The 25,690-nt window shown below is 40.3% G+C and overlaps 1 protein-coding gene across 3 annotated transcripts in view; it reads right to left on the reverse strand.

Moving 5' to 3' along the window:
* The window catches only part of zgc:158766 (uncharacterized protein LOC100009641 homolog), a 34,687-nt gene extending 10,500 nt beyond the window's left edge, over positions 1-24,187 (reverse strand). Inside the window, exons 1-8 of one of the 3 annotated variants that reach the window (XM_039619735.1) lie at positions 24,013-24,187; positions 9,501-9,698; positions 7,294-8,533; positions 2,494-2,697; positions 1,686-1,809; positions 1,167-1,260; positions 543-629; positions 202-318 (exon numbers count right to left, since the gene is read on the reverse strand). In XM_039619735.1, coding sequence (XP_039475669.1) covers positions 202-318; positions 543-629; positions 1,167-1,260; positions 1,686-1,809; positions 2,494-2,697; positions 7,294-8,533; positions 9,501-9,698; positions 24,013-24,135 — 2,187 coding nt within the window. In that variant the 5' untranslated portion in view covers positions 24,136-24,187. Of the gene's footprint in view, positions 1-201; positions 319-542; positions 630-1,166; positions 1,261-1,685; positions 1,810-2,493; positions 2,698-7,293; positions 8,534-9,500; positions 9,699-14,574; positions 14,810-24,012 lie in introns of those variants that run through there. The other 2 variants (XM_039619736.1, XM_031746222.2) reach the window with 2 other exon arrangements.
* Between the last annotated feature and the right edge of the window lie 1,503 nt (positions 24,188-25,690).

The following is a 25,690-nucleotide window of genomic DNA, read 5'->3' on the forward strand; positions in this document are numbered from 1 at the left end:
AAAATCCTTGGTTACATTAGTCATCTCTTAGTAAGAGTTCAAAGCAAACTTCTCCTGTGTTTATCTGGCTTAGAGGTGCATTGCCCTGTAAATCTGAGTGTCTTTTTTTCCATTATGAAATCAAGCATCTAACCGTGAAACTGGAAAAAAGGTATTACATATATGTTTACACTCTACTCCAGTCGCCTTAGTCACACTCACCTGTCTGAACTGGATCCAGTGGTTGTGATCGTAGTGGAAGGTGCCCTCCAGGTCTCGTGTGAGCTGGGTTTGGTCAATGTACTTCAGCAGGGCCTTCAAAGATGACACAGTTTCTGTCTGGAGAAAAAGAAAAACATAAACAAACATCCAGATTTCAGTCACAGCACGTCTCCTGCACCGCTTAAAAAATCTCTGTCATCACGGCTTGCAGTAACAAGATTAGATAAGAAACTTCCAAAAATCATCCCTGTAACAAATGGAAATGAATTCTTGCAAATGTGTAAACAAAATTAGGCCTAGCCTTCACCAACATGAATACTGCACATTTATTCTATTTTTACCTGCACACTGATGTCTCTCTCGGGTTTGTTTGCTGCCTCTTTGTCCGACAGGAACAGAACTGAGTAAAGTGCATGTGGTATTAAAGTCTAGAAAAAAACAGATGAGCATGTTTTATTTAAGATACACTTAAAGCACATAAATTATAATACAGCATATAGTTCTTATGCTATGAACAGCTAAGTACTGTGCGTTCAAAGTGACTTCGGATGTTTGTGTCAAGGTTTATAGCATTATTACCTTTACATCAGTAAGAAATGTATTATCATAGTATGATATCTCTGCTGCGAGTCAGCTGCAGCCAGCCTGCTCCCAGCGTGTGGTTAAAAGCAGACAAGCAAGGACAGGCTCCTCCACGAAAGCCCTGAGGCCAGCCTTTTTCAGAAAAATGTCTTGGAAGTGCGCACACTACAAGTTTAAGGTGTGCCTCTTAAAAAGAAAAACCGCACTATGCCAGAGACCGAGAGGCAGAACAATAGGAAATGTGTAAGGAATGAGGCAGTATTTTATCTCTGACAGAGAGACACATAACATTACAGCGCAGGAGGCAGCAGAGACTCCAGCAGGGCCTGAAAACTCTCCGGGTGTGTTGGAGGGTAATTACATGTTTTCCAGTGTGGGCTCACCTGAAACTCAGACAGCGATGACAACAGAGCTGGAACAGGCTGCTGCCTTCTGCAGTCTATTACAACAGTTATACCTTGATCACGCCTTTCTTTCCTAAAACCAAAACATTAAAGTTATTGTAGCATCTGTCAAACACATGTTGGCATGTGATACAATATTTTGACACCTGAAAAACTTGTACATGAACACAGATTTTTGTGATGATGAAGTGACACTTAAAGTTAAGTTTCAGATCTATAAGCAATTTTTTGGGGATGGATGTTGACTTTAAAGCAAACACATTGTGTTGTTTAATAAGAGATCTAATAAGGTATAAACAAATACGTTCAACTAAACTTAATAGAAAGACTTCTTTGTTCTATAGGCTCCAAATAAAAGCTGGAATGGAAAGAAAACTGGAAAAAAGGTTAAAAAAATTAGCTTGGATGGGACTGAGTTCACCTTAGAAGTTAATGATAGGTGTAGAAGTCATTTTTAACCCAGACAAAATAAACCGGTATGCTGCATGCATGACTTACCGCAGAGTTGAGTAGTAGTAGCTAAGTAAGCACGTCAGATCGTGGACGGTGCAGGTCTCACCTGCCCACATCGGAGCTCTTGTGCACACCTGCACCACTGCTCTCCCACTGCGGTCTCTGGTTCCTGGTAGAGATAGCAGAGATGGGGGTCAGTACTTAGCTCTACTTTCTTCCTACACCAAAAATATAACTGCTGAAGCTTTATAGTGATATGACAAACTAATGTTTTTTAGAGCAAAAAAGTTTTGGAAATGCCTGTTTGATAAATAACAAGGAGAAATATCACTCACATAATAAGAACAGACATTTTTAATAGTTTTGTCTAGGCCTCCCTTGAAAGATAGTTCAGAAGATGGTTCAGTTTCTTTTGCTGTTTTGCTGAATGTTTCCACTTAGGTGAGTAATGCTATGTGTTATTTTATTTTTGAATGATTTCAGTGTCGAAAAGAAGTGAAATACCTCTCATCATTTTTTTTAATTTTTGAGACACTACATCATAATTTTCACCAAAAACTTAAGTAAAGTGAACATTTTTAAGATGCACAGAAATGTTGGAGATAAGAAATGTGATAAAATGAGCAAATATGATCAAGATTAAAACTCATATATGGAAATTGATATTCAGTGTCTTTTTTTTCTTAATTTGTCAGAAAGTTCAATAAACACTGCAATTTCAAAAAAAAGTTGACTGTTCTGGCAATTATTTCATGGTTCAGGATTTATGGATGGATGGATGGATGGATGGATGGATGGATGGATGGATATAATTTCAGTACAGGCTGATGGGTCTGAATCAGCTGTCTTTTACCTGGCAGGATCACAGCCGCTGATGTGAGCAGCTCCTGATTGACCTCTGACACCAGTTTGGGGAAGGTTAAATTATAGTCACATGATGAGCTTTGTACCGAGGCCGCTCTGATTGTTGTCCCATTTGCAGCTTTGGGACTGTGTGACTCTTCTCCACTAGCTCTGTGCCGCCTGCTTTCACTGTTCAGGCTGTCGTTACGCTGTCCTGTAAAGACAAACAAAAAAATCTGAGCACTAGTCTGATGTTTACTAAGCAAGGAATCAACAACACAGTGCAATCAATAGAAATTAGAAGCTTCCTTTCACTTCTGTACTCTCTTTCCTAGCGGTGATACCTCATGAAAGTGTGTTTATTAGTGGCCAGCTAAGTGCGCTCAATTAGTGAGTTCACCTGAGTCATCACAGAGTCCAGGTGTTTAGTCAGGCTGAGTCACAGGCAGACTCTCATACCTTCACCTCCTCCTATTCACTTCTACATAGCTCAAGGCTCTTTTTACAAGAATTATGTTCCTGGTATTTTTAATTGATATCACAGTTTACAGACCTGAACCTGAGGCTGCAAACCAGCATTCTAATATCCAATCCAGTATCTCTACAGGATACTTCATGGTGTCTTGGTCAACAACTGGGATGAAATAGACAGATGAGTATGCATGGTACATACTAAGAATTAATCAACAGAAAATAGTGGTCCAGAAGCTAAAATCCCTGAAAACACTGATTTTATCATGTGTGATGTGACAATTTGCTGCTTTTCTTTGTCCTACATGATAACTAATTGAATTTTTGTGGGTTTTGGACAGTGTATATGCCATTTAGTTAAAAATAAAGTTTTTAAAAAGTATTCCAACTATTCACAGATCCTTAAACGTTACACAAACTCAATGTTTTGTCTGTAATAAATTTGCGATTATCCATCTGTGATGTACAACCATCATGTGTTGTCTTTATAAGCAGTTTGAGTATTGTCCTGCTCTGTTCTGTGATAATAAGCCCTCCCAGCTCAGCCTCTATTGTCTTCAGAGAATTAGTGCATTTCCTGTGCGACTGTGTGACTACGCTTGTGTTTGCTGCAGGTTTCCTAAAATGCTTTGTTTTGAGAGGATGTGACAAAAGTAGGCTAAAGCTTCCTGTGTATTGTCCTGTGTCACAGTCTGCTTTCTATCTTCTGTGTTTGACACTTTTTTAAGTCATCAAAGACTCTAAACAAGCGCTGGTTATTATCGCTTACTGATCGCACGTATGATTCAGGATATTTGTTGGCTCATATCACAAGTAATTTAATTAATCATAGAGTATTTGTTTTTCAGACTTGTATGAGTCAGCGAGCTTTCAGGTTTCTGTAGTTAAAAGACAAAGGCTCAATTTATAAAAGTTTGCTTTCCAAAAACATCCCCAGCGGCTGATTTGTTCATAAGTTAAACGTCTGTAAGCAGCTCCTAGTCCCGATAAGGGTCATCTCACTATAGGATGCCAGTTTTTACAGAATTTACATGATTTTCTATAATGCTGCTGGAAAACCCTGCTTGCCAAAAGCTGAAATTCAATCCCTCTGAAGTAATCTCGGAAAAATCTGATTTAACTACTGTATTTTTGCCCAGTGCTGCTCTTTCAACATAATTACAAGCACGTTTATTAAAAAAAACAAAACACAAATACTCACAGCTAATGTCTGACACTGCCCAATGTTAAATACTAGAGAATGAACAAAACTGCCTTTTTTAACCTCACATTTCAATTCACGGAAGAAGCTCTAAAAACAACATGATTCCCTAGGTGGTACTCTCACATCACTGTTTTCCTGAGCTACCCAGAACGCACCAACAGAAAACAAAACAGACTGACAGCAGTAAAGAAAACACAGGATTGTGACTAAAGTGCTCTTTCCAGGGTAGGGCCGTACCTGTTCCCTCGACGTGCCAAAAAACACACAGAGTGGGCTTTGAAAGGCTATCTGTCACCAATCGGAACGGAGTAGCTGAGAGTTTTGAGCATTCAGACTCCAACTCTAGTCATCTAATGAACTGTTATAACCAGTCCTGCTGCAGGCTGTTATTGCAAAACCACCATCTAGTTATTAAGAGGTTTTCATAACCTCAGGGTGTATTATTTGATTAGCAACAAATGATGAGCCTCAGATTGTCACGATGATTTAACCATCGGTAAACCAAACCTGTTAACACTGAAGAAGTTTTAGATTCAGTCAGATTTTTGAAAATGCCTTGTGCAGTTTTCTAAAACTACAGGGTGCTGTAGAGTTTACCAAAGAAAGCTCAAAATCAGAAGTTCAGAGGCATTTCTCAGAGGCATAAATCACCATCTGTTATGCTAATAATGGTCTTAATACTTTTTTTGATCAGCATTTGAGTCTCTAAACTTATCCTGCTTCTTTTAACTAAGAAAAATTGCAAACCCCCCAAACCCAAAACAAAACAAAACAAAACAAAAAAACAGTTAATATTGTCAGTCAATAACTTTGAATTTTTACTACATGCTGTCTCCTTCACATATCTTTATGTGGAATTCTACCCAGCCCATCCTCCTCGTTAACAAACAAAAAAGAAGCAGCTAGCGATGACATATCAACACTGTTTCTTTCCTTCCACCACTTGCTTCCACTTAAACTTAGTATTCATTGTAAAGTTTTATTAATCACAGCGTACTTGCCTGCATGCACATAATTACCATGCACGTACTTGCCTGCATGGCAAGGCCTTGCCCATTCAGGTAGGTACATACATGCTTGCATGCATGTCAGGATTTTTAGGCTACACTTGGTGTGGATTTTATCCTGACTGTGTATCACTTTTTAGTTGTGTCTTTTAAAAAGTACAAATCAATTATTTTGTATGATTTTATTAGTGAATATGTACAACAGCAGCACCAAGAGAATGGGGTTAATGCAACTTAAAGTCTCATTGTTCACGGTAATGAAGGAAAATGTGCAACTACAATACATCCTTAGTTTAGTAATAAATAGGCAAAAAGTCCCAGTCTCTGGACTTCTTGTGTCATAGAGATTGTTTACAAAATAATCCAGACAGTCCTAATGATGTTACAAATGACTCTGATGGTGGACTCGTCTGTCTTCTTGTCTTGTTAGAACTTAGAACAGCATTTGATACTGTTGATTACAAGATTTTCCTACGGAGATTAGAAGACACTAATATTAAAGGAATCATAGACTCCATATTAGATAGACTCCTCTTTGTACAGGTAAACACAGAGGCTTCTTCACATGTGTAATTTAGTTATGGAGTTCCACAAAGTTCTGTGCTGGGACCACTACTTTTTACATTACACATGGTTCTCTTAGGCAACATTGTTAGAAAACAATGCATATATTTGCTACCCAGATGAAGCTAGATGAAACAAATTAATTAGTTAAACTACTGGCATGTCATAAAGACATAACAGCCTGTGTGTCCTGTAATTTTCTTTCTTGTTACATTTGGTCCTACAAATCTTAGAAGCATGGTGCCCAGCTTACTCTGGATGGCATAACCTTGGCCTCTATTAACACCTTATTTACTATTTCAAAACAAATTTGTAGGACTGCCTTCTTTTATCTGCACAACATTTGTAAATTTAGGAACATCCTGTCTCATTCATTACTTCTAGGCTGATAATTATAATTCATTCTTATCAGGTTGTTCCTAACATTCCCTACAAGCAATCAGTTGATCTGGAACACTGCAGCAAGAGTATTAAAAAGATGAGAAAGAGAACATATTTCTCCAATATTAGCCTATTTTCATCGAGTTCCTGTATTTAAAATCCTTCTCCTGATATATGAAGTCTTGAATGATCAGGCAGCACCATATCTTAAAGACCGCACTCTTACTTCACTCTCAGACTGCAGGCTTATTTGTATTTCTTAAGAGTTTCTAAAAATAGAATTGGAGGCAGACCCTTCAGCACCGAGTTTGGATTTGTGAGACAGACACCCTCTCTATGTTATCAATACTTTTCTTTTTGATAAAGCTTATAGTTAGGGCTCAATCAGGTGACCCTGAACCATCTCTTTGTTACTCTACTATAGTCTCAGACTGTTGCAGCACTCTGTGTGAGGTGCTTTTCTTAGTCTGTGTTTTGTCCTGTCTCCTTATGTTCTTCTTTTTCTTTTCTCTTTCCTCTCATCCCCCAAATGGTTGCAGCAGATGGCTGCCCCTCCCTGAGCTTAGTTCTGGTGGAGGTTTTTTAGTTTTTGTTAAAAAGGAGTTTTTCCTTCCTACTGTCACAAAGTCCTGTGCTCATAGGGGGGTGGAAGTAGCTTGTTTGTTGGGTTTTCTCAAGGATACTGTATGGCCACCTTACAGTATAAATTGAGTTTAATTAATGCTCCTGATATTTGTCGGAGGTTAGTTAGCACTAGCATAGTTATGTATTGTTTATTAGGTGTAAATAGGTATTTTAGCCGTTTGGTTTCTTTCATTCCTGTTTCTTGAGAAAAATTTAATAAGTACCCGCTAAATGAATTGCAGCAATTTTGCCATAATAGGATTTTCAGGACGTGAGCCACCAACTGGCTCCTATGTCTTTACATTTGGCTAGGATCAATTAATTGATTTGCTGGTTTGCTGTGTTCATGACATTACTGATCATAATAATCAATATGAAACTGATCATAATAATGATTATATATAATGACTACTTTTCAAATACTGCATTTGAAATTTACTTGAAAAGCATAAAAAATCATTTATAAGCAAATGTTCTTTATGTATTTTTGCAAAAAATTACCCAAATCTATGATTTTAAGTGTAATCTTTGTGCACTGAGGTGTAACATCAGGACTTACCCGACTCATCCTTGCTATTTCTCCTCTCAATTCCAGGAATTATGGCCTCCACATCCAGCTTTCCGAAACGAAAGGCATAGCCATTTATTAGTTTTTTGGGTGAAATTCCAGCTGATCCTCCAGAAGAAGAGCGTTCCCGGTGGCCTTTAACCTGGCCTGCTTTGTTAGTCCTCTCCAGTGACTTGGAGCGCCTATCTGCTCGTCTCTCAGCACTCCGCAAACCTCTCTGTAAGTAAAGTAAAGGTGTGCTGGGTCTGGAGTCATCACTGCTAAGCCATCCCCGGCTACCCAACCTCCGCGATGAATGTTCTCTGGAGGAGGTCTGCGTGTCGGGACTGTTACCCGGTGTCACAGTTCTCTCTCTTAGGGTAGCACTATGCTCTGAGCTCTCCTCCAAGATGGATTCAGAGCTCGACCCAAGGGTCATGGGGTTCTGTAGTGCTTCCATGTAAGATTTTCTGAAAAGTCTCCTGGTCTCAAAAGTTGCAGAGTCTCTGTGGAGACGGCGCCGAGGGCCTGGGTTACTGAGGTCTGTGCTGAAAGAGAGCATCTTGGACCCCAGTCCTCCCTCTCTTGCACTGCTGTCCTCACCGCCCTTTCCTATACCACACTCCTCAGTGAGACTTTCTATTTTAATTTTGGGTATAGCATTGTCAGCTGTGCTGGTGCTATGGCTCTCACTGCTAGAGTCCATGCGGTTTCTGTTTGGGGAGTTGGGCTCAGAGAAAATGGAGTCAGCTCCTTGAGAGTGCAGGGACTCTCTGGAGCTGCGATGGCTGTCCAGAGTCCCCGTAGATCCGCTGGTGCTGCAAGTGCTGAGATGGGCACGGAAACCACCTCGGCTGCAGTGCGCTTGCATTATAGCGTCTGCTGTGTTGCTGACAAAGAGCGGGTTGACCACGTTCTTCCACGGTGTCCTGAACACAGCCGTACCAGTGGTAAGCAGACAGTTCTGTAGCGGATGCAGGTTTCGGTCACGTGTTACATTCTGTAAGAACTCAGCTGTGAAGATGCTGCCGTACATGCTCTCTGAAATAGGGATTTCTGCAATGGCCTGCCCACTGATCGACAAACATTTTATCACTAGCTTGGCAGCCTTGCGTCCTAAAGGAACAATTTGAAGGTAGAAATCTCCTTGCTTTAATCTGACTTTATGCAGAGGTGCAAGCTGCAGGACAACTTTCTCATGGATGCAAAGAGGCCATCCCTCATGATAAAAGAGCAAGCCTCTGAACTTTACCTGTGAAGAGAAAGAGAAGTCAGTCAGTACCAACTCGCGTAAAACATTGTTATCATATATGTGAGTCATGCCTCAGCTGTGGTACGACTTGCATCATTTCGACTGACATCTGCAAAGCAGTATTTAAACACATGTTTAGCTGTAATGGAGAGGCAAGGTGTTTTCATGGGGCGCACTGAGTGAATCACTGTCAGCTAAAGACGAAAACCTGTCTGATCAGGCCCGTTTTCACAGCAACCACAACACAAATCTGTGTTGTGACAGCGTGAAACCCTAAGAGCAAAAACACGGTGCTCAAGGGTTGGCTTTTTTCATCTCTTATGAATGTCATGGCAAAGGCTGAGGATGTGATCTTCCTCCGAAGCCTCTCATATTGCCTACATTACAAAGACTCTCATGCACAGCAAGCTGTTCTCAGGGGCTAGGCTTAGATGAAACTATTGCTCCGTGGCTATCGTCACAGTGTAATCACCAGAGAGATGAATGCAGAGGAATAAAGTTTCAGTGCTTTGGTGATAGGGCCCTAACCCACAGCAATCAAAGCTTTTGAGAGAGAATATTGAATTTCACGCTGGACCCTAGAGTCCATGGCTCCCTCTCAAGCACTCCACAGTTTCCCTGTGTTTCGCTATTCAGAGAATGATGGCTGCTTTTCAGCTTGTTGCCTGTTTTCAGAACAATAATCAATTCTGTTTCAGTCTCACTTTTCCCACTCAGGAAAAATATTCACACTCAGCAGAACTGTTCAGAGTTTAACTTCTAGTTGTTTATCTCTTTCCAGACAGTGAGATAGTTTTGGTTTCATTCCTTAAATCCCCATGTCCTCTCTCTATATTTCTATCCATCTTCTCTTCCAAACACAGATCGGAATTAAATCTCTTTAAAAAGAACAGACATATAAAAAAAAATACAGACATTCTTGGTTTCCTCAATTTAACCTCAGATACCATTACTATCAAAAACTCACACAGGTTTCTTTCTGTATGATCTGTAGGATCCTCTTGGCAGGAAGCAAGAAGTCAATGAGGCAGCGGAGGCCGTCTCCACGATATTGCCTCTCGACCACACTGAACAGCTGCCAGAGGACGGTGACAGCAGTGGCACTGAAGGGACGGTACAGGGCAGACAAAGTGCTCTGGATACAGTTGTCCAAAGACTCAGCGTCCTGAGAAAAACAAGAGACAGGTACATTAACATATAAGCAGATGTGAGTCTAAATAAGTGGCTTCCAGTCTTTTTGACACACAGACAGTCTGCCGATTGTCTGTCTGTGTGTGTGTGTGTGTGTGTGTGTGTGTGTGTGTGTGTGTGTGTGTGTGTGTGTGTGTGTGTGCCATCCCCTTGCCAGTACTTTTTACAATTCAAATAAGTCTACTTATAGCCTAAGTGCTGTGTAAAGGAGTTTTCAGATTTTTGAAGTTTCCTGAGTTTTACAAGAAGGAGAAGAAACAAACATTTCATAGTAAGATTTTTCTTGGAGTCACAGGTTAGTAACTACTAGTCCAGACAGCTTGTAACGAATTCCATGAAATGCAATGCATGCAACGACAATCAAATAAAAGCTATCTGTGCACAGTACACAAATATATAACTAGATAAACATATGCATGCAGGATCCCATTTAGCAAGACTGTCAGGAAGTTTGAACATGACAGGGAATATCAGGCATCCCAGCAGAGGGGAAACACCTGGTTACCATGACGTCACCTTCAGCTAACACAAACAGGCAAACTGGAAAGTCCAAACTGGACTCCAGTTGCGATCAGGACAGTGGAACATGACCTTCCAACAGCATCCGTGTTGCCACACAGTATGATCTGACCCCTACATGACCCGGGCCACCGCCACTGGTCCCCAAAACTGCATGTCCAACACAGTTTGTCTGATGATGAGGACAGGATATTTGGGATTACAACAGATCTGAATGAGGATGACCTGTAGTAGTAGCTGGAGTCATGGTTCAAGCTATGACCTTCCTCTGTTCTGTCGGTGCCAAGGCCAAACATCACTCCAGTATGTGTCCTTCCTGAATGGAACACAGCCGTGGAATAGAGACATCTGTCTCTCATGATAAGCGCATAGATAAATAGCAATGTCAGGAAATGTCTCACATATAACAACTTTGGGTGACACTTTATAATACAGCCCACGACTAAGGGCATAATATTCCTGTATGTATTTATTTGAAATTCGAATGTAATTCTATTTACTGACAAATATTTAAAGGTATGTACACATTTATATAAATGTGTACCTACCTAAAATAAATGTTACAAGGACTGTCCTCCCTTTTTAAATTTTTTATAGACCTATGTATGTACAGTAAATTAAATTTATTTACTTAAGTTTACTTTTTTCTTCTTTTACAATCACAGTTCAAACATAGCTTTCAAAAGTAGTAAATTAAAAAAAAATGCCTTTGCATGATTGAAGAAAGACTCCAATAAATAAATAGAAATGTATCATTAGATTTAATTCAATCAAAATTGAACACCACAGAATTAACCCTATAAAGTGGGGAAATTGAATCTTATAACATCCATCAGTTACATTGACACAATGAATATTGTAAAAAAGGAAAGATTGGTCACTACTTAAGTTATGCACTACTTAAAATTACTCATGAATGGTTTAAAATTACTTACACATTACTTTAAATTTACTAACACATTTTTACTGACACAATTTACTTATAGTATAATTATTTTTTCCTGCAAAGACCTGCCTTTTCATGCCTTTATTCTAAAGTACCTAGCTGTAAGTATATAACTACACTGTAATTACAAGTAAAATACATTGAAATTCCAGTTAGGTACAGGCGAATTACACCCTCAGTAGGGGGCTGTATAATAAAGTGTTACAACTTTGCAAGATGTTGACCAACACAGGGCTTTAATATGCAGCTCCTCGATGCATTTTGCTACTTTGAGTTGAATCTCTATGCGACATTTGCATGTAAATAGAAGCTGCCAACAAATCAAGAGATCGCCTTTACACTATTGGGTTTTGGTGGTCAGACAGCCCATGTTTCACCCTTTGTAGGATCTGTCTTGTTGATCTAAGCAGTGCAGCACCATCAATTAGAGGAGAGTGAGTACAGTTGAGCGCATTCGTACACATGCCACGACTCTACTACAAGGCGCTCATTGTGCACTCCGCCTCTCTAAGTGGTATGTGCAGTACAGTGTCGGTGCCCTGAAACAAAACACCCACTTCCATTAGCAGTCGGCTTGCTTTAGCGAGACAAAAACGTTTCTGGGCATTAGTCACTGTTGCGCCCAGGAGGAGAGGAGTAACATGGTGTTTTATTGGAGGAGAGCTAACAATGGGAGGAAAGCCTCGGCCGCATAGTTCGGACACACCAGCAAGTTTCAATTCAGGTTCCTAAGGCAGAAAAACAAGGGTAGTGACAGACGCAGTGTTTTGAAGAACAATTAGCCAACATTACGATTCAAAGGCCAGACATCGTGTTGCGCAGGAGTGGCTGTCTATGTAATCCAGTGCTACAGTATGGATACAAAAAACCCGCACTAAAAATAACAACAGACGGATAATCCATTGTTTACACTCAGAGTAGTGACACATGTAAATAAAATCCTACCTAAGGTAAGAGACACAGAGCTTGCCACTGGCATGAAAAAAATGGAGGCTTTTCATTAAGTGTCACCTGTCTAGCACGAGATATATTTGCACGTCTCAGCAGAGTGACCGAGTTTAGCCACCAGAGCTGAGCCTCCCATCCGCTCTGAGCCACACAGGAATGCAGTGTATATAGCTGTGTATGTCTAGCTTCAGAGCTTCAGGCAGGAGAGGAGCAAATTGGGAAGTCCCAACCTCTCTGATGCCAGATCTTTCTAATGTCCTGCTTGTTTGATGGCAGACTGAGGTGGTAATTAATGGCTTTAAAGCTCAAGGTGGGACACTTTTGTCTGTGCCATCAGTAAACAAGCTGTCAAAAAGGTGATCAGAGCAAATGGGATGGTTAAACATTAAAGGGTTTCGTCTCTTGATGAAAAAAGCAAACCAAGAGGATTGATCCTGATTATGTTTGACCTTTTCTGTTTTGTTAACCCCCCTCCTTTTTTATAAAGTTAAACATATATGGATGGTGGTGAAATGCTTGATTAGTTGGTGATTCCTCTATTCCAACGCTTAGTGAAATCATGTGTCAAGACTGAAAAGTCGGGTAAATACGGAAAGAAGCGTATCAAAACCAAAAGAAAAAGTGAGAGACACACAGAAGCAAACACGAGGTGGTCACTGACACATTTAGTGGGTCAGGGACACAAAAGACGCTGCCTGCCAGGACTCCAGTGGAGCATGAAGCCACCAGGGGAGTGTAACAGGAGAGCGCTGGAGCCCCCACAGAGGCTGCTCGCTAACCAACCTTCTAACAGCCTCAAAGGCAGCGGGACGACAAAGGCCACAGGTTGCTCAGACCTGCCCCGCTGCCAGATGCCAGGATGCCAACAAAAGAGTCTAGTGAGACCTCCCCATTAAGCCCGCAGTAAGTTTCAGCTTTTGATCTGTACCAATAGAAATCCTATCTCATGAGAGAAAGACAGTAAGAGGAGAGAGGCTGGGATGTGTGGTCAGACAAAAGGTGCACGCTGTACTCTGAATACATTTAAAAGCCACAGTTTTTGATTATGTCAAGGAGCCATAACAAAGTCAATGAGGTTACTTGAGATCGCTGCTAGTTTGAAATACGGCCCTTAACGAGGAGCTTAAGACATGTAATTACACATCAAACTGTACACACGAACGCCACGCTCTCTGTGTACAACACACAGCACACGCTTCAAGAAAGAAAAGCATAATCATACTAATGCTGTGGTCCGTAAGAAGATTAGCTGTTGCTGTAAATTGTAGCGTTGTTATCTTAGCAGATAACCCGGCGAGACAAAAGGATTGTGTGATGAACACAGATAAATGTGAGAGGTGAGGTGATAAACTGGACCACCCACATACCCACAGCCAAAAGTACTATTTTTTACAGTAAAGTAAGTAGTGGTGTTTCTGTCAGATTACATTCAACATATTTTTTAATCTGGGTCAGTAAGTTGTATTATTTTGATTTATTTTAAATTTTTTTAATAAGACCAACAAAAACTACCACTACTGATGGATTAAAGAGTAATTTTCACATATTCCCACAGTGTTTATGGAAAAGACTCATTTTATATCACTGGAAAATGACTAATGACTTTGCTTCAGGATGTAAACAGCACCGACAGGCTTATTGTTCTGCCAGTGTGTATGAAACACTGAATCTCACACATTTAAATATTATGTTCAATTCAATAAAACTCATTAAGGAAGACAAAATAGTGAATGGAGGTCCTTCAGCCAATCAGGGCAGTGATAAGTAGTGACAACAGAGACAAAGGAGCCTGACAAAGTCTGTTGATACCTCTGCAGGGTAAATATAGAGTGGGTGCATTCCATTATAAGTGGGAGGTTGATAACGATATCAGAGAGGATACAAAGTTGTGTATCTCAGTGACTCCCAGAAATAATAGTCTGTTTATCATATCTTGCTTTCTCTTTTCCCCCTACAGATAAAAGTCCACGTTTCTAATTTCTAATCATCATCAACACACACACGATCTATAACTAGTGAAGAAATAAATATAAAACGCTCATCTTTAAAGACTGCACAACAAAAGTAATGATCCAGAGAGGCCGTGCAAAAGGGATTCAGCGCCCTTTAAAGTGAACAGAGCGCTACAAACAAACAAGTCATATATGTGCATATCGAGCAATAACATAATCCCAATCATCATTCGTGTTGTCCTCCCTTTTCTTCTTACACAATGCATGTATGAAAAGCTTCCTGCTGTGTTTTGACTACACAGCGACAAGTCAAAATATCAGCCATCTCTGAACAGTGACATCAAAAACATCTACCGCCATAATACAGAAACACACACGCAATAAAGTGGCTGAAAAAAAAAAAAGGTAAGAAAAGTTCAAACATGTGCAAAAACTTCCAGAGAGTCACAGAAATCTTGTAATTAAAACATATTTCAAGCTCGTACCTTTATACACAGGTAGTTGTCACAGCTCCGTGATTTTGCTCTGGAGTGCATTTTGCCCAAAGGAAGCATTTAGCCACCAGAGAAACAATCCCAAAATTCAATAAATCACGTGTCTCCAAACTCCAGGTGAAAGACTTTTGTAATCCACACTGTGAGTGCAGTAAGTCATTGCTGTGGTATCAGCGGGTCCGGCACCATTTCTCTCCCCTGTCTCTCTCCTTTTCTCTATGCTGTGGTGTCTGTAGCTGGAGTAGACTAAACTGCAGAGCGTGAGAGAGGCAGTGCGCTGGCTTCCCCGTCACTCACCCTCCCTTCCTCCAACATAACCTCCCCCGCCCTGCTGCTTGCTTTTCTAATGAAGCTCCATCCAGCTGGACAAATGCACACTCCTGCAACTTCAAGCTCATCATTCATAAAAAAAAAGATGGGGGGAAAAAAAGAAAAAAGACGCATACACACTACCTGACCTGCACACCCTGACTGCCGTGAGCCCCAGCACTCCACCCAGCAGGCATCAGACGTTGACTAACTCCTCTCTGCCCTCCCTGACCCTCTACACCCCTACCTCCACCAGCTCCCCTCTACCCCTCTTGCCCACAATGGTCTCTCTTTGTCCTGACAATACAAATGGACTAGGGTTTCAGCTTATTCTGCTGCTTTTCAAAAGAAAAAAGAAAGGAAGACATCAGCATAGGATTGGTTGGCTCAGGTCACTCATTACAATGGCATTCCTCTTAAATATTGTCAGGGGACTGCCCTATCCTTTAACTGACTCAAACCAGTGACATATGGAGACATCTTCCCGCTACAGAAGCCAGATATAACTTCTTTATGATGACTCTAAAAATGTTTTGAAATATTAAAATCGGTTTTACCTGATTCCATAATGAGGAATTGTGACAAGCACTGCAAAATATCCCTCTCTTTGACACACAAGCATCACAGGTGAGCATATTTTTACAGGAGGAATGCAACAAAATGACATGTTTGCTAGCTGTGAATGGTAGCTCCTTCCCATTTTTTCCTAAACACAGGAAGTCCTTGTTCGGAGGAACGATATGCTCTGTAAGAATACACACTCTGTGTGAAAATGTGAAGATCACATTAGGTCAGTCTGTGCAAACAGGGAAGGTAGTGACGACGGGTAATTGGGTTTGCTTTATTTTTAGAGAGAGAGGCACTGGAGTCTCATCAGATGTCATTAAAGGCAGACATCACAATGACCTTAGAGGCACAAGAAGACACACACTGACTGACTGCAGTCTCGCACTCAGTGTGGGCACACTCAAACACACACACACACACGGTTACTCTCATGTTGACAGTGGTATTCAGAGACATTTAAACTTTCACGTAGAGCATTTCTGGGAAATGAAACAAAGGAGTTCCAGAGAGCAGATACTGTTATACACTCGGTCTACATTTAGTCTTAGTCTTATAGCTACTGTATAATCTTCTGTGTAAGCAGAAGGAGACATACCTCACATATGCACTCTGCAAATACACACTCCTCTCTCTCCTACTCGCAGTGTGTGTGCTTGGACTTAACCTATAATTTCTGCTGCCTTGCCTTTCCACTGGGCTGGTTTCAGTAGGTCAGAGTGCAGATTTTCTTCTTTTATGTCTCTCCATTTTTGTCATTTTCCTTCTTTTTAATTCATAGTTATCCCATTGAGTCAAAGTTGCTTCACGAAGGCAAAAAAGTAGGTCAAGTACATATATATATATATATACTGCATGTTTACAAAAAAGAAACACTGTTTAACTACAAAAGTAGTAAATTCAAGTTAATTCATAGCTGCCTTGACAGGTGTCCACTGTGTTTGTGTCTCTAAAACACGTTTATTAGATTTTCAGCACTGAGTGACATTAGATTTGGTTTAATTTCTTTTTATAAAACTGGCAGTGGAGTAGTCAGCAGCTCTAATCTTTTTATGGCTCCAGCAGATCAGAATTTTCATGGTGTACAAATACAGGGATTCACACAATATAAAAAAGGCTGCATACAGACACTTTAGTAGTATTTCTACTACACGCACCTCATCCTGCTTTGCCGTATTTTTACTCTACATAGGAATACTGTTTACAAAATGAGCTGGAATAAGCTCCAGCCCCCGAGCTCAGGATGCTGATTTGGATAAGTGGTTAAGAAGGTCTAAGAAAAAAAGGGAAATGAACATCAGGTTGTGCTCATTAAGATTTGAAAATAGTGAGTGACACTATAAATTTGTCATGAAACTGCTGAGGTCATAAATCAAGTTAGTCTTGGCATCCTTTTTTCATAGACTTCAGAGCAGCAGGACGTCTTTTTGCAGCCCTTTTGGAGAGTCTCCCCCTGCTGGCCCTTAGGAATAATAGATGTTTAATGCAGCTTTCCACTCACTTAATTTTTGAGACCTGGAATCTAGCTTTTATACATACAGCTTTTATAAGTCTTTTATTATGCGATAGAGAAGACTTCATCTGTCTACATTCTGCATTCATACATATCTTTTTTGGATTGTGGACAAATGTCTCAACTGTGGCCACAAAAAGAGACATCTATGCAGCACTGCTGCACTGCATTAAACAATAAATAAAATGCATTTTACAGCCAAAATGTATATTTACATACAGGGTGATTTATTCCACAGTGCTGATGACCTTGTTCTAAAGGCAACAACACATCCATCTGTGAGCTCTATTTGCCTGCATGTACAGTGTTTTGATTCACATCAAGATAGCAGTTAAGTCCGAGACAGTAGTGCATGTTTGCACAACTACATAAATAAAACTTTTCCTGTTGTTTTTCCGTGGGCAACCATAAGGTTTTAAAATAGCCTTATTTACGCAGGCTTCTGGTAAACTACATTTATGTGATCTGAAAAGGCAGATATGGTCAGTCCCAGGGGTGGTACGCAATCAGATAAACCTATCAAGGGAGCAAATTAGTCAGATGACACAAGAGCTGGAGTTTCATCATTTTTCATCATCATATCTTACGGTTTTTGAAAAGATGAATATAGAAGACAGATTTAAGGGGAGGATGAACGCAGAAGATGTTTGGATAAAGATTGAAATATTTTCGTGGCTCTGCTTTAGATGAGCATAAACACACACAGGCAAAGTGCACACACAAACGCTCGACATAAGGCAAAAGTCAAAAGTAACTCAAGTGCATGCCCTGTTGCTGATGGACGAGCGGTCATTGTAATGAAATCGCACACACAGAGACACACACACCAAACTGTGGAATGTGACACCTTGGTCCTACATCACTTCATACCAAAACCACACAGGCCACCAACAGCTGTCATGAAATCTTAAGACTTCACCCTTTTTCCATCCTCATAAAGTCAGGACGGCAACAACTGTGGCAACACGTCTTTACAACAGCATAACACACAGCATCAGTTTAAAATAAGTGAATGCAGATCTTTGAAACAGCTCAGAGAATCCACAACAGCTAATATTTTTTATTAAACTTCGCAAAATGCCAAATAGCAGTGATTTGACATCTGCTAATATCTTGTTTATTCATTCCACATCAATTTAAGATTATTTAAGAAAAGCAGTAAATCTTCTGTCATAACTGAACATTTTTATAATAAAGTGGCCATTCGTATTAGCTCCTTCCAGTCAACTGGCTGATTGATTGGTTTTTGCAGCCTCAGCCTTAGTGTGTTACTGTTAGCCCAAAGCCCTTGCTTGCAGCAAAAGTCTCAGTGTTACACAAAAACAATCCAGAAACACAACAGCATTTTGTATTAAGTTTCATACTCACAGATCTGCGTTTGACTTTAAGGCAGACAAGCTCAGGAAATGTAGAGGATAAAGTGAATGAGTCATCACTCTCCGTCTGTCCGCCTCACACAACCTTGAGAACTCACATCACATCACCATCCAGCCTCACAGACCCTGAGCTATTGCCCCCTTTGCTCCTTTCTCAAACTGTTCCAGTTCCCGGGAACTCTGAACTGAATCGTTCCCCCTCTCACAGATAGACTCAACTGGGCTGCTGGACATTTCAGATTGATCACCTCTGTATACAAATGCACATAGCTACACAAACAGTCAAACTGCCAGCCCAACCCCCAGCTTCCTCTGCCATGCCAGAGTGCATGTAGACCGAGACCAAAGTCAGCATGCATCTTAAATGCCTTTTAAAAAACCTCAGACCTCCTGTATAGATGCTGTATTCCGCTGATGTCATAGTTAAGATCAAGATTTACTGCCACCCTTAAGGCAGTGTGGTGCAGCTGTTGCGCCGACATCCCCACCATATTCGCGCTCTTTACTGAGAGTAAACATTAAGAGAGTATGCCACCTGTCATAGCCCCCTAATGTACCTTAGCCCCCTGCTGTGCGAACGTCTCACTCCAACACAAAAGCCAGTGTTTTCCCTGAGCATGCGAGCACAGGTGGCTGGAGGAGGCAAGGTCGAGTTACAGCAGCAGCTCCCACAGTTCAAACCATCAAGGAGCCAAGGCAGACAGTCTAAGCCAGACTGAATGTACCGAGGACAATAAATACAGTACGGCAAGCAATGATGGTACATAAAGTAATCCCTGTTGTTAAATCACAGCTACTTGTTAGTCTGGTAGAGCACGAAAACAAAGACTTCCCTCAAAAACTTCACATTAAGATTGAGATTCTTTATTTGTCATTGTAGAAATATACAATGAAAGCTGGTTACCAACTCATACAAGAGTTTTATCAAGAATTTAAACAGTACAGTGACTAAATAAAATGTGTACTGTATTTTTATGTATAAAAACCTACTGATTTCACCACCTTTCTGTCAGATATGTGTTTATCTCTGTTTGCAGGTAAGACAACATGAACTAATTAGTGCCACTGATGGAGTGAAAAAATTTCAATATGAAATATTAAATGTAGAATTAATCACCATTAACTGCCTGTCCTCTATCTAAAATACTGGTTGAGGAATAACAATGACAAACTTTAACTTATTTAACTTGTCTTTTGAAGAAATTGCGTCCTATGCCTCAGAGATTGGACAGCAGCCAATACTTACAAACACAAATATACTGGTAAACCTAACACTGAATCCTAATGCTAAAAATCCACCACAAAAACCGGGACTTACCTCCTTTTGCTCTCTGTCCTTAAAGTCCAACAACACATGGGGGTGTTTCTGGCTCTGTGGACTCTGAGGCGCTGGCAGCTGGCTGTCTAACCAGAGGTGAGGACCAGCCCCCCGAGTCCCAGAGGAACCTGACATGTTACATCAAATGCACAGTTTTGTTGGCTGAAGAGAATCACAATATTAAGGTTAGCCAGGCAGAGAGTTTCCCAGCTCCACCCCCCACCACCCCCCACCCCCTCTCCCAGGCATCCCAATTCCTCAGCGGGGCGTAACCCATTCGTTTTATCTGCACCCATCTCCCTCCTGTGTGTACACTGTGAGGGGAACGCACAGGAACTGGTCTGGCATGTTAACAACGTCTAGATAAATATACTCTACCTGTGCTTTCCGATGCCCGTCTTTCATGCCATACTTTTAATTTTTGTTTTTGTGATATTATTGTGTACATTTCCTTAAATCGGACACTCCTTTTGTCACATTTCCCACCCACTTAAAAGGCTCTGATCATATGTAAACCCCCGGAAACCTCTAATCTAAAGTGTTTAAAATAAAGGGTTAAAGGTGAATGTCCCAATGAAGAGATCAACAGCACTGCAGACCTGCTGATCTAAAGAGATAATGCAGTCAGAGTGCAAACTGCCTCCAGTCCTTTTGATGGCAACAGATGTCAGCCTGCATTGTTATATGGATTACTTGAGCCACTCAGCAAACACCTCCAGGTGTGCATTCCACACCAGGAAGGAAAAAGGTGGAAGCCACTCCCCTGATTCAATAAAAAGTGCTGACTAGCCTGAGCGAGAGGCTAGGCTGATGGAACTAAGAGCTAATGCAGTCTCAAAAGTAGCTTTTTTACTTTATAAACTGAATCTGTACCCTTTATATGTACCCTTTGTATAGTGCAAGATATACTTCAAAATAGTTTATGTGCTCTTAGAAGAAGGCAAGTATGACGAATGTCTTTGGTCTGAACTCTACACCTGGTCTCCACAGAGTCTTTAATTTTTGGAGGAAGACGCAGAAATTAGAGACCGTGCTACCACTTCCCTTAGAAAACCTGCAAATAGGGAGTGAAAAATATTCAACTAAATCACTAGGAGCCCAGTCCATCTGTATGGAGGCCCAAAACTGCCAAGGTAAATAACGAACTAAATAAAGTGTTGTCTCTAGCAGCCGTGGCAGTGGATTGACTTGAAATGACAACATTTTGACTTGATTTTCAAAATGAACAAGTTTTTTTTCTTAATGTGTCGCTAACACTCATTCAAAACAAAATGAAAACCTCTATACAGGAAAACCTCCTGTATAAATTTCCCATGTTTTGAATTTGAATTTATATCTTTATATCTATTTCCCCAAATGTACTTTTTCCCTGTATTTGTGTTTCTTTTTGTTATCGAGGCCTAACATATAAACTGTGTCACCAGGATCACGGCAGAAATGTCTCGAAATTGTCAAAGAAGTGAGGCCTTACATAATCTACTGAAAATAATACTCTGTCACTGGTATTTTTTTTATTATTATGTACGCGTAATAGCATATTAACATATTTACTGACTCATTTATATCAATAAATATGTTAATGTGCTATTTTTTAAGAGTTTTTGGTGATACACTTACAGTCTATGAACTACCACTTGGTATGTGACAGCATATGACTACAATAAAAATGTCTACTTACCTCGCTCATATTTGTTATGTTTCCCACAGCATTACAAGTAAATAACAACCAGAAATAGTCCGTCATTTGCCGCTGGGTGGTAACAACTTCCTTCCTAGTTTCATATCACTGCAACTTAAACACTTCTGGGATTTTTGGCACACGGTTAAAATAAATGGGCACTTTTTAGTCAGTCATGGGAATATTTCAGTAACATCACTAAAACATCTGTCCTTTGAAAATGCAAACAAGTGTGAGTCTTTAAAACAAACCTGGATGAAGGCCAGCCAAAGTCAGAGTCTGCAGCTTGTTAATTGGTTTTTAGGCAGAAAATAATTAAGACAGAAGCCACAGCCTCATTTCCAGTAATTCAAAAGATGTAAGAAACAGCGATAACCATCACAAGACTCATTATGGTTACACTGAATGTTGACTGTGCACCTGATAATTTGTACAAGTAAATGTACATAAGAAACGAGAGAATGAGACGGAGGAAGACGAGGAGAGGGAGAAGGGGGTAGTGACGGGGGTAGAGAGAATGATAGGGAGGGAGAGGTGTTTCCTGTTTCCATAGCTCTAATTATACTCATCTCTTGAGGATAGGACTTATCAGGAAGAGGAGCTTTGTCATTGAGGAACTCCTCAAGGACAATGTCAGGTTTTATACTTTCTTAAACCCATCTGAACATCCTGTATCTGGTTTGCACACATGTCATTATTATAATTATATTACATTATTAAAAACTGTGGTTTGTAGTGGAAAATGCTTTGAATGCACAGTAGGAGTAAAATACTATATAATAAATGGACAATAATTTAGAATAAAAGGCAAACAAATGTAAAAGCAAATAAAGTGGAAATATGAAGTTATGTCACACTTTTACATTAATTGTCTTGTTTATTTATTTTTTGGTGCATTTAACTGGATATTATTCTACTATACAGATTAATATACAGATTCGGCTGTAAGTAAACTTCATGCTGATTGTTACATAAAATATGTAGGACAATAGTATTCTGGGCAAATGTATTCATTTAGGCAACAATAATTAGCTGTTTTGGACTTACTTATTTACTACAAAATAATGGAAAAAGAGGTAAAAAACAAACAAACAAAAAAACCAAACAAACTGTAACTTCCATGCTCATTAAAAGGATGTTTGTTTTGTTTTTGTTCCAGTTTTTCCCCTTTTGCAATTGAGAGCGCCTGTCTTACATAAACTTAGGGCTCACTCAGTCTGTTTGCGAGTTGCTGTCAGTATAACGATTCCTTCCTGTTTACAGATACGGTGGCGATAGACTCCTGGAGGTTTGTGGCTTTTCAAAGATGTTTGAGGCAAAATTACTTGAAGCCCTCGGAGACGTTTCACTAACATTTTACAGGCTAGAACGAAACAGTTGAAGCAGATTTACTGCTCTGCTGTCGAGTTCACAGTTTTGCGCACTGCCCTCCTCTAGTGGAGTATGAACACACACAGAAAGACCTGTTTATCTATAGTACAGTAAAAAAAAAAAAAAAAGCACATAAGAATTTTAAATATGAAGTGTGGACTTCTCTTCACAGTAAAAACAGTGAATGCAGCAAGCAGTAATACTTACATACAAACTCTCCGTCTTCATAAACCAAACCAGAAGGATATTTTATTATTGGTAATTCATTTGACAGCCCGGTGGTTTGTAATGAGTCTTTGCTTCATCTATTAGTATGCAAAAAAAGGAAAGACAAGCTGAGTGAAGAGGTGGGGGGTGTCCAGACAGAAAGAGATGGAGAGAGAGGACCCTGCAAGAGTGAAAGAGCCATCTAAGCAGCGTTCATCCAGCGGCCCGCATTGCCTGGCAACCTCACCACCAGCGAGAGAATGTGTACAGTGGCCTGGAGGCTGTTTCTGTTATTCTCACCAAAAGAGATAATTGCTTGCAAATACTGGAAAACCCAACGTGAGAAATCAAGAACTGAAGCCGTACTGTCTTATTTGCAACATAGAGAAAAGCAAAATGGGACACTGACATATGAGTTACCAGAGCTTTTTGTAGTCATGAACTCTGGTGGAACTAACTTTCACACGAGTCCCTAAAAAACAAGTCAGCAGCACAATTGTTCATCTATTGCGAGAGCACTTTTCATTGTTACACTTACAGTTGGATTAAGAGCAACTTAAAAATTTGAAAATTATGCTAATTTTTTGACTCAACCTTTATTCCACAGGAAATGCATTTATGCCATCCACAGTCAGATGCAAGCTGCATTATATGGTTGCAAATGCCTTAAACGGTGTTGAGCAACAGATTTGAACATCCTAAGATTGGTATAATAATTAACAAACACATGGTGTGATCTGTCTGTATTTATCAGCACAGTTTTCAGCCCAGCCTGAAAAGAAAAGAAAATTATCCTGCCAACTTTTTAAACCCGGCTGAATTTAGAGCAGAGAGAACAATTTTTCTCTTTGTATCAGACTTTAGAGTCAGAATTAGTGAACCATTTTCCCTCCAGATTCAACTGTGCTCAGCTTAGGGCTTAATCAAGTGGAAATTTGGAATAGGGGGTGTGGGGGGGTTGTCCGGGTTTGGGTGCAGGATAGAATGGAACAATTGTTCAGATAAAGGCCTCATGTTGAGTCCACTTTGATGTCTCTCTGGGGGATGTGCTGGGATTTTACAGTAGCAGTTCACTCCATTACTTTTTGCTCACCTCTGGCGAAAACTGCACCCTGCAAGATGATGCAAAATCAGGCCCCAGATATGACCCAGGGCTCTCGGTGTAACACGGCACCAGACATTTACCGTGGCTCCTCTGACCCAGAGTCACCCTCATACACGTGGGAAGTTTATATTTCTCAAAAATGTTAATGTCAAAAATGCTGCTGGACACCCAACAATATCCACATTCAAGTGAAATTCCCCTTGCCCCACGTCTATACAAGCAGACGGGCCAGGCTCCCACTGATCTATTGTGCTGCAAAGCCTTTCTCATGCATGTCTTGAATGAAAGCCAGCGTATGGATGGTTTGAGGATAATCACGTTTTCCTGCGACAGGCTTAGCCGCACTAAATAAGCCGCACAGTAAAAAAAAAAGGTGGGTCAAACAAAAGTGTATATTGGGAGAAAAAAGCTGCAGAACCCCCAAAAAGTTTGCCTCAGAAACTTCGTAAATAGAAATGGAAAGTAGTTGTGAGCAATGCAAAGGAATGCTGAAGCACGAAAGGGCAGATTAAAGTGTTTAAGAGGCATTTTCCCCCCAGTATTTAGTCATACTGCACTTGTTGAAAGGGGACACTTCCTACCTCCGTATTTCGTCCGTCAGCAGGTGCATTTGGGGCATTTCAGTGATGCTGTGGCGCCCTGTCTCCAGAAATCGTCTCCCCTCCGCCGGGTGACGCCGAGAAAGTTTCCCATTTGTTGCCGAATCGACGAAACCTCCATGTAAGAACTTTATCGGCAGCTTTGTGCGTTTAATATACCAAAAAAACAACAACAAACACCCTGAAGCGTTTTTACGGCCCAGCGCCTACTGAACTCTAACTTTGGATGGAAGTTGGTAGTTGTCAGTGTTTAGAGCTGCCCGCTTCTCCAAGGCGTACAAAGTAGATATTTGCATTAGGGCGACCCTCCCCTCGCCTTTCATAGCTGCCATTGTTTGTCTCAGCCTGAGCTCGGATTCAGTCCTTCTCTAAATCCCTGACGGAGGGAGAAGGGAACGCAGCTTTCTCTGAGCCCAGGCTGGCAATTAAAAAGCTGCACAAAGAAACTATTATGCCAACATTTTTATGCACAATACATTAAATAATTGTTGGATTAAAGCAAAAGTGTAAAAGAAAGTGAGAACAACGATGCTATTTTGCACTTTTATTTTTTTTAACTTAAATGACAGGTCCGTTTCCAGCAACCACGTGAGAATGACAAACAGACCTCCTTAAATACCTGAAACAGGTGCATGTTGAAGACACGAGGCTCTGATATTTCTTCTTTATTTGAATCAGATGTCACCATCTGTTTGAAGTTCAGCAGGTTCAATATGGAGGGCAAAAACTGTCAAAAAAAATATACAAATAAATGGCAAATGGTCGAACAATATGATGTTAAATGCACCAAAAATAAATAAAAAGTATGACAGTTAATATTTACTTTGTTTCCTTTTGCTTTTTGTCTTTTCTTTTAAATTATTTTCCATTTATTGTTTAGTATTTTACTGCACTCTAAAAAGTAATTCAGAGCCTTAGTAAATATCACTATAAATATAAGTTAGATGAGCCTGATAAAATCTATGAATATCCTTTTAGTAATTATTTGAGTTTGATAAGTTGAAATAAATGTCTAAAATGTAAAAGTATGTAATTGAGTACCATGAGCCTTTTTCATTGTTTAGTTC

Source organism: Oreochromis aureus, linkage group 11 (genome assembly GCF_013358895.1).
Source record: "Oreochromis aureus strain Israel breed Guangdong linkage group 11, ZZ_aureus, whole genome shotgun sequence".
In the NCBI taxonomy this organism is placed as follows: Eukaryota; Metazoa; Chordata; class Actinopteri; order Cichliformes; family Cichlidae; genus Oreochromis; species Oreochromis aureus.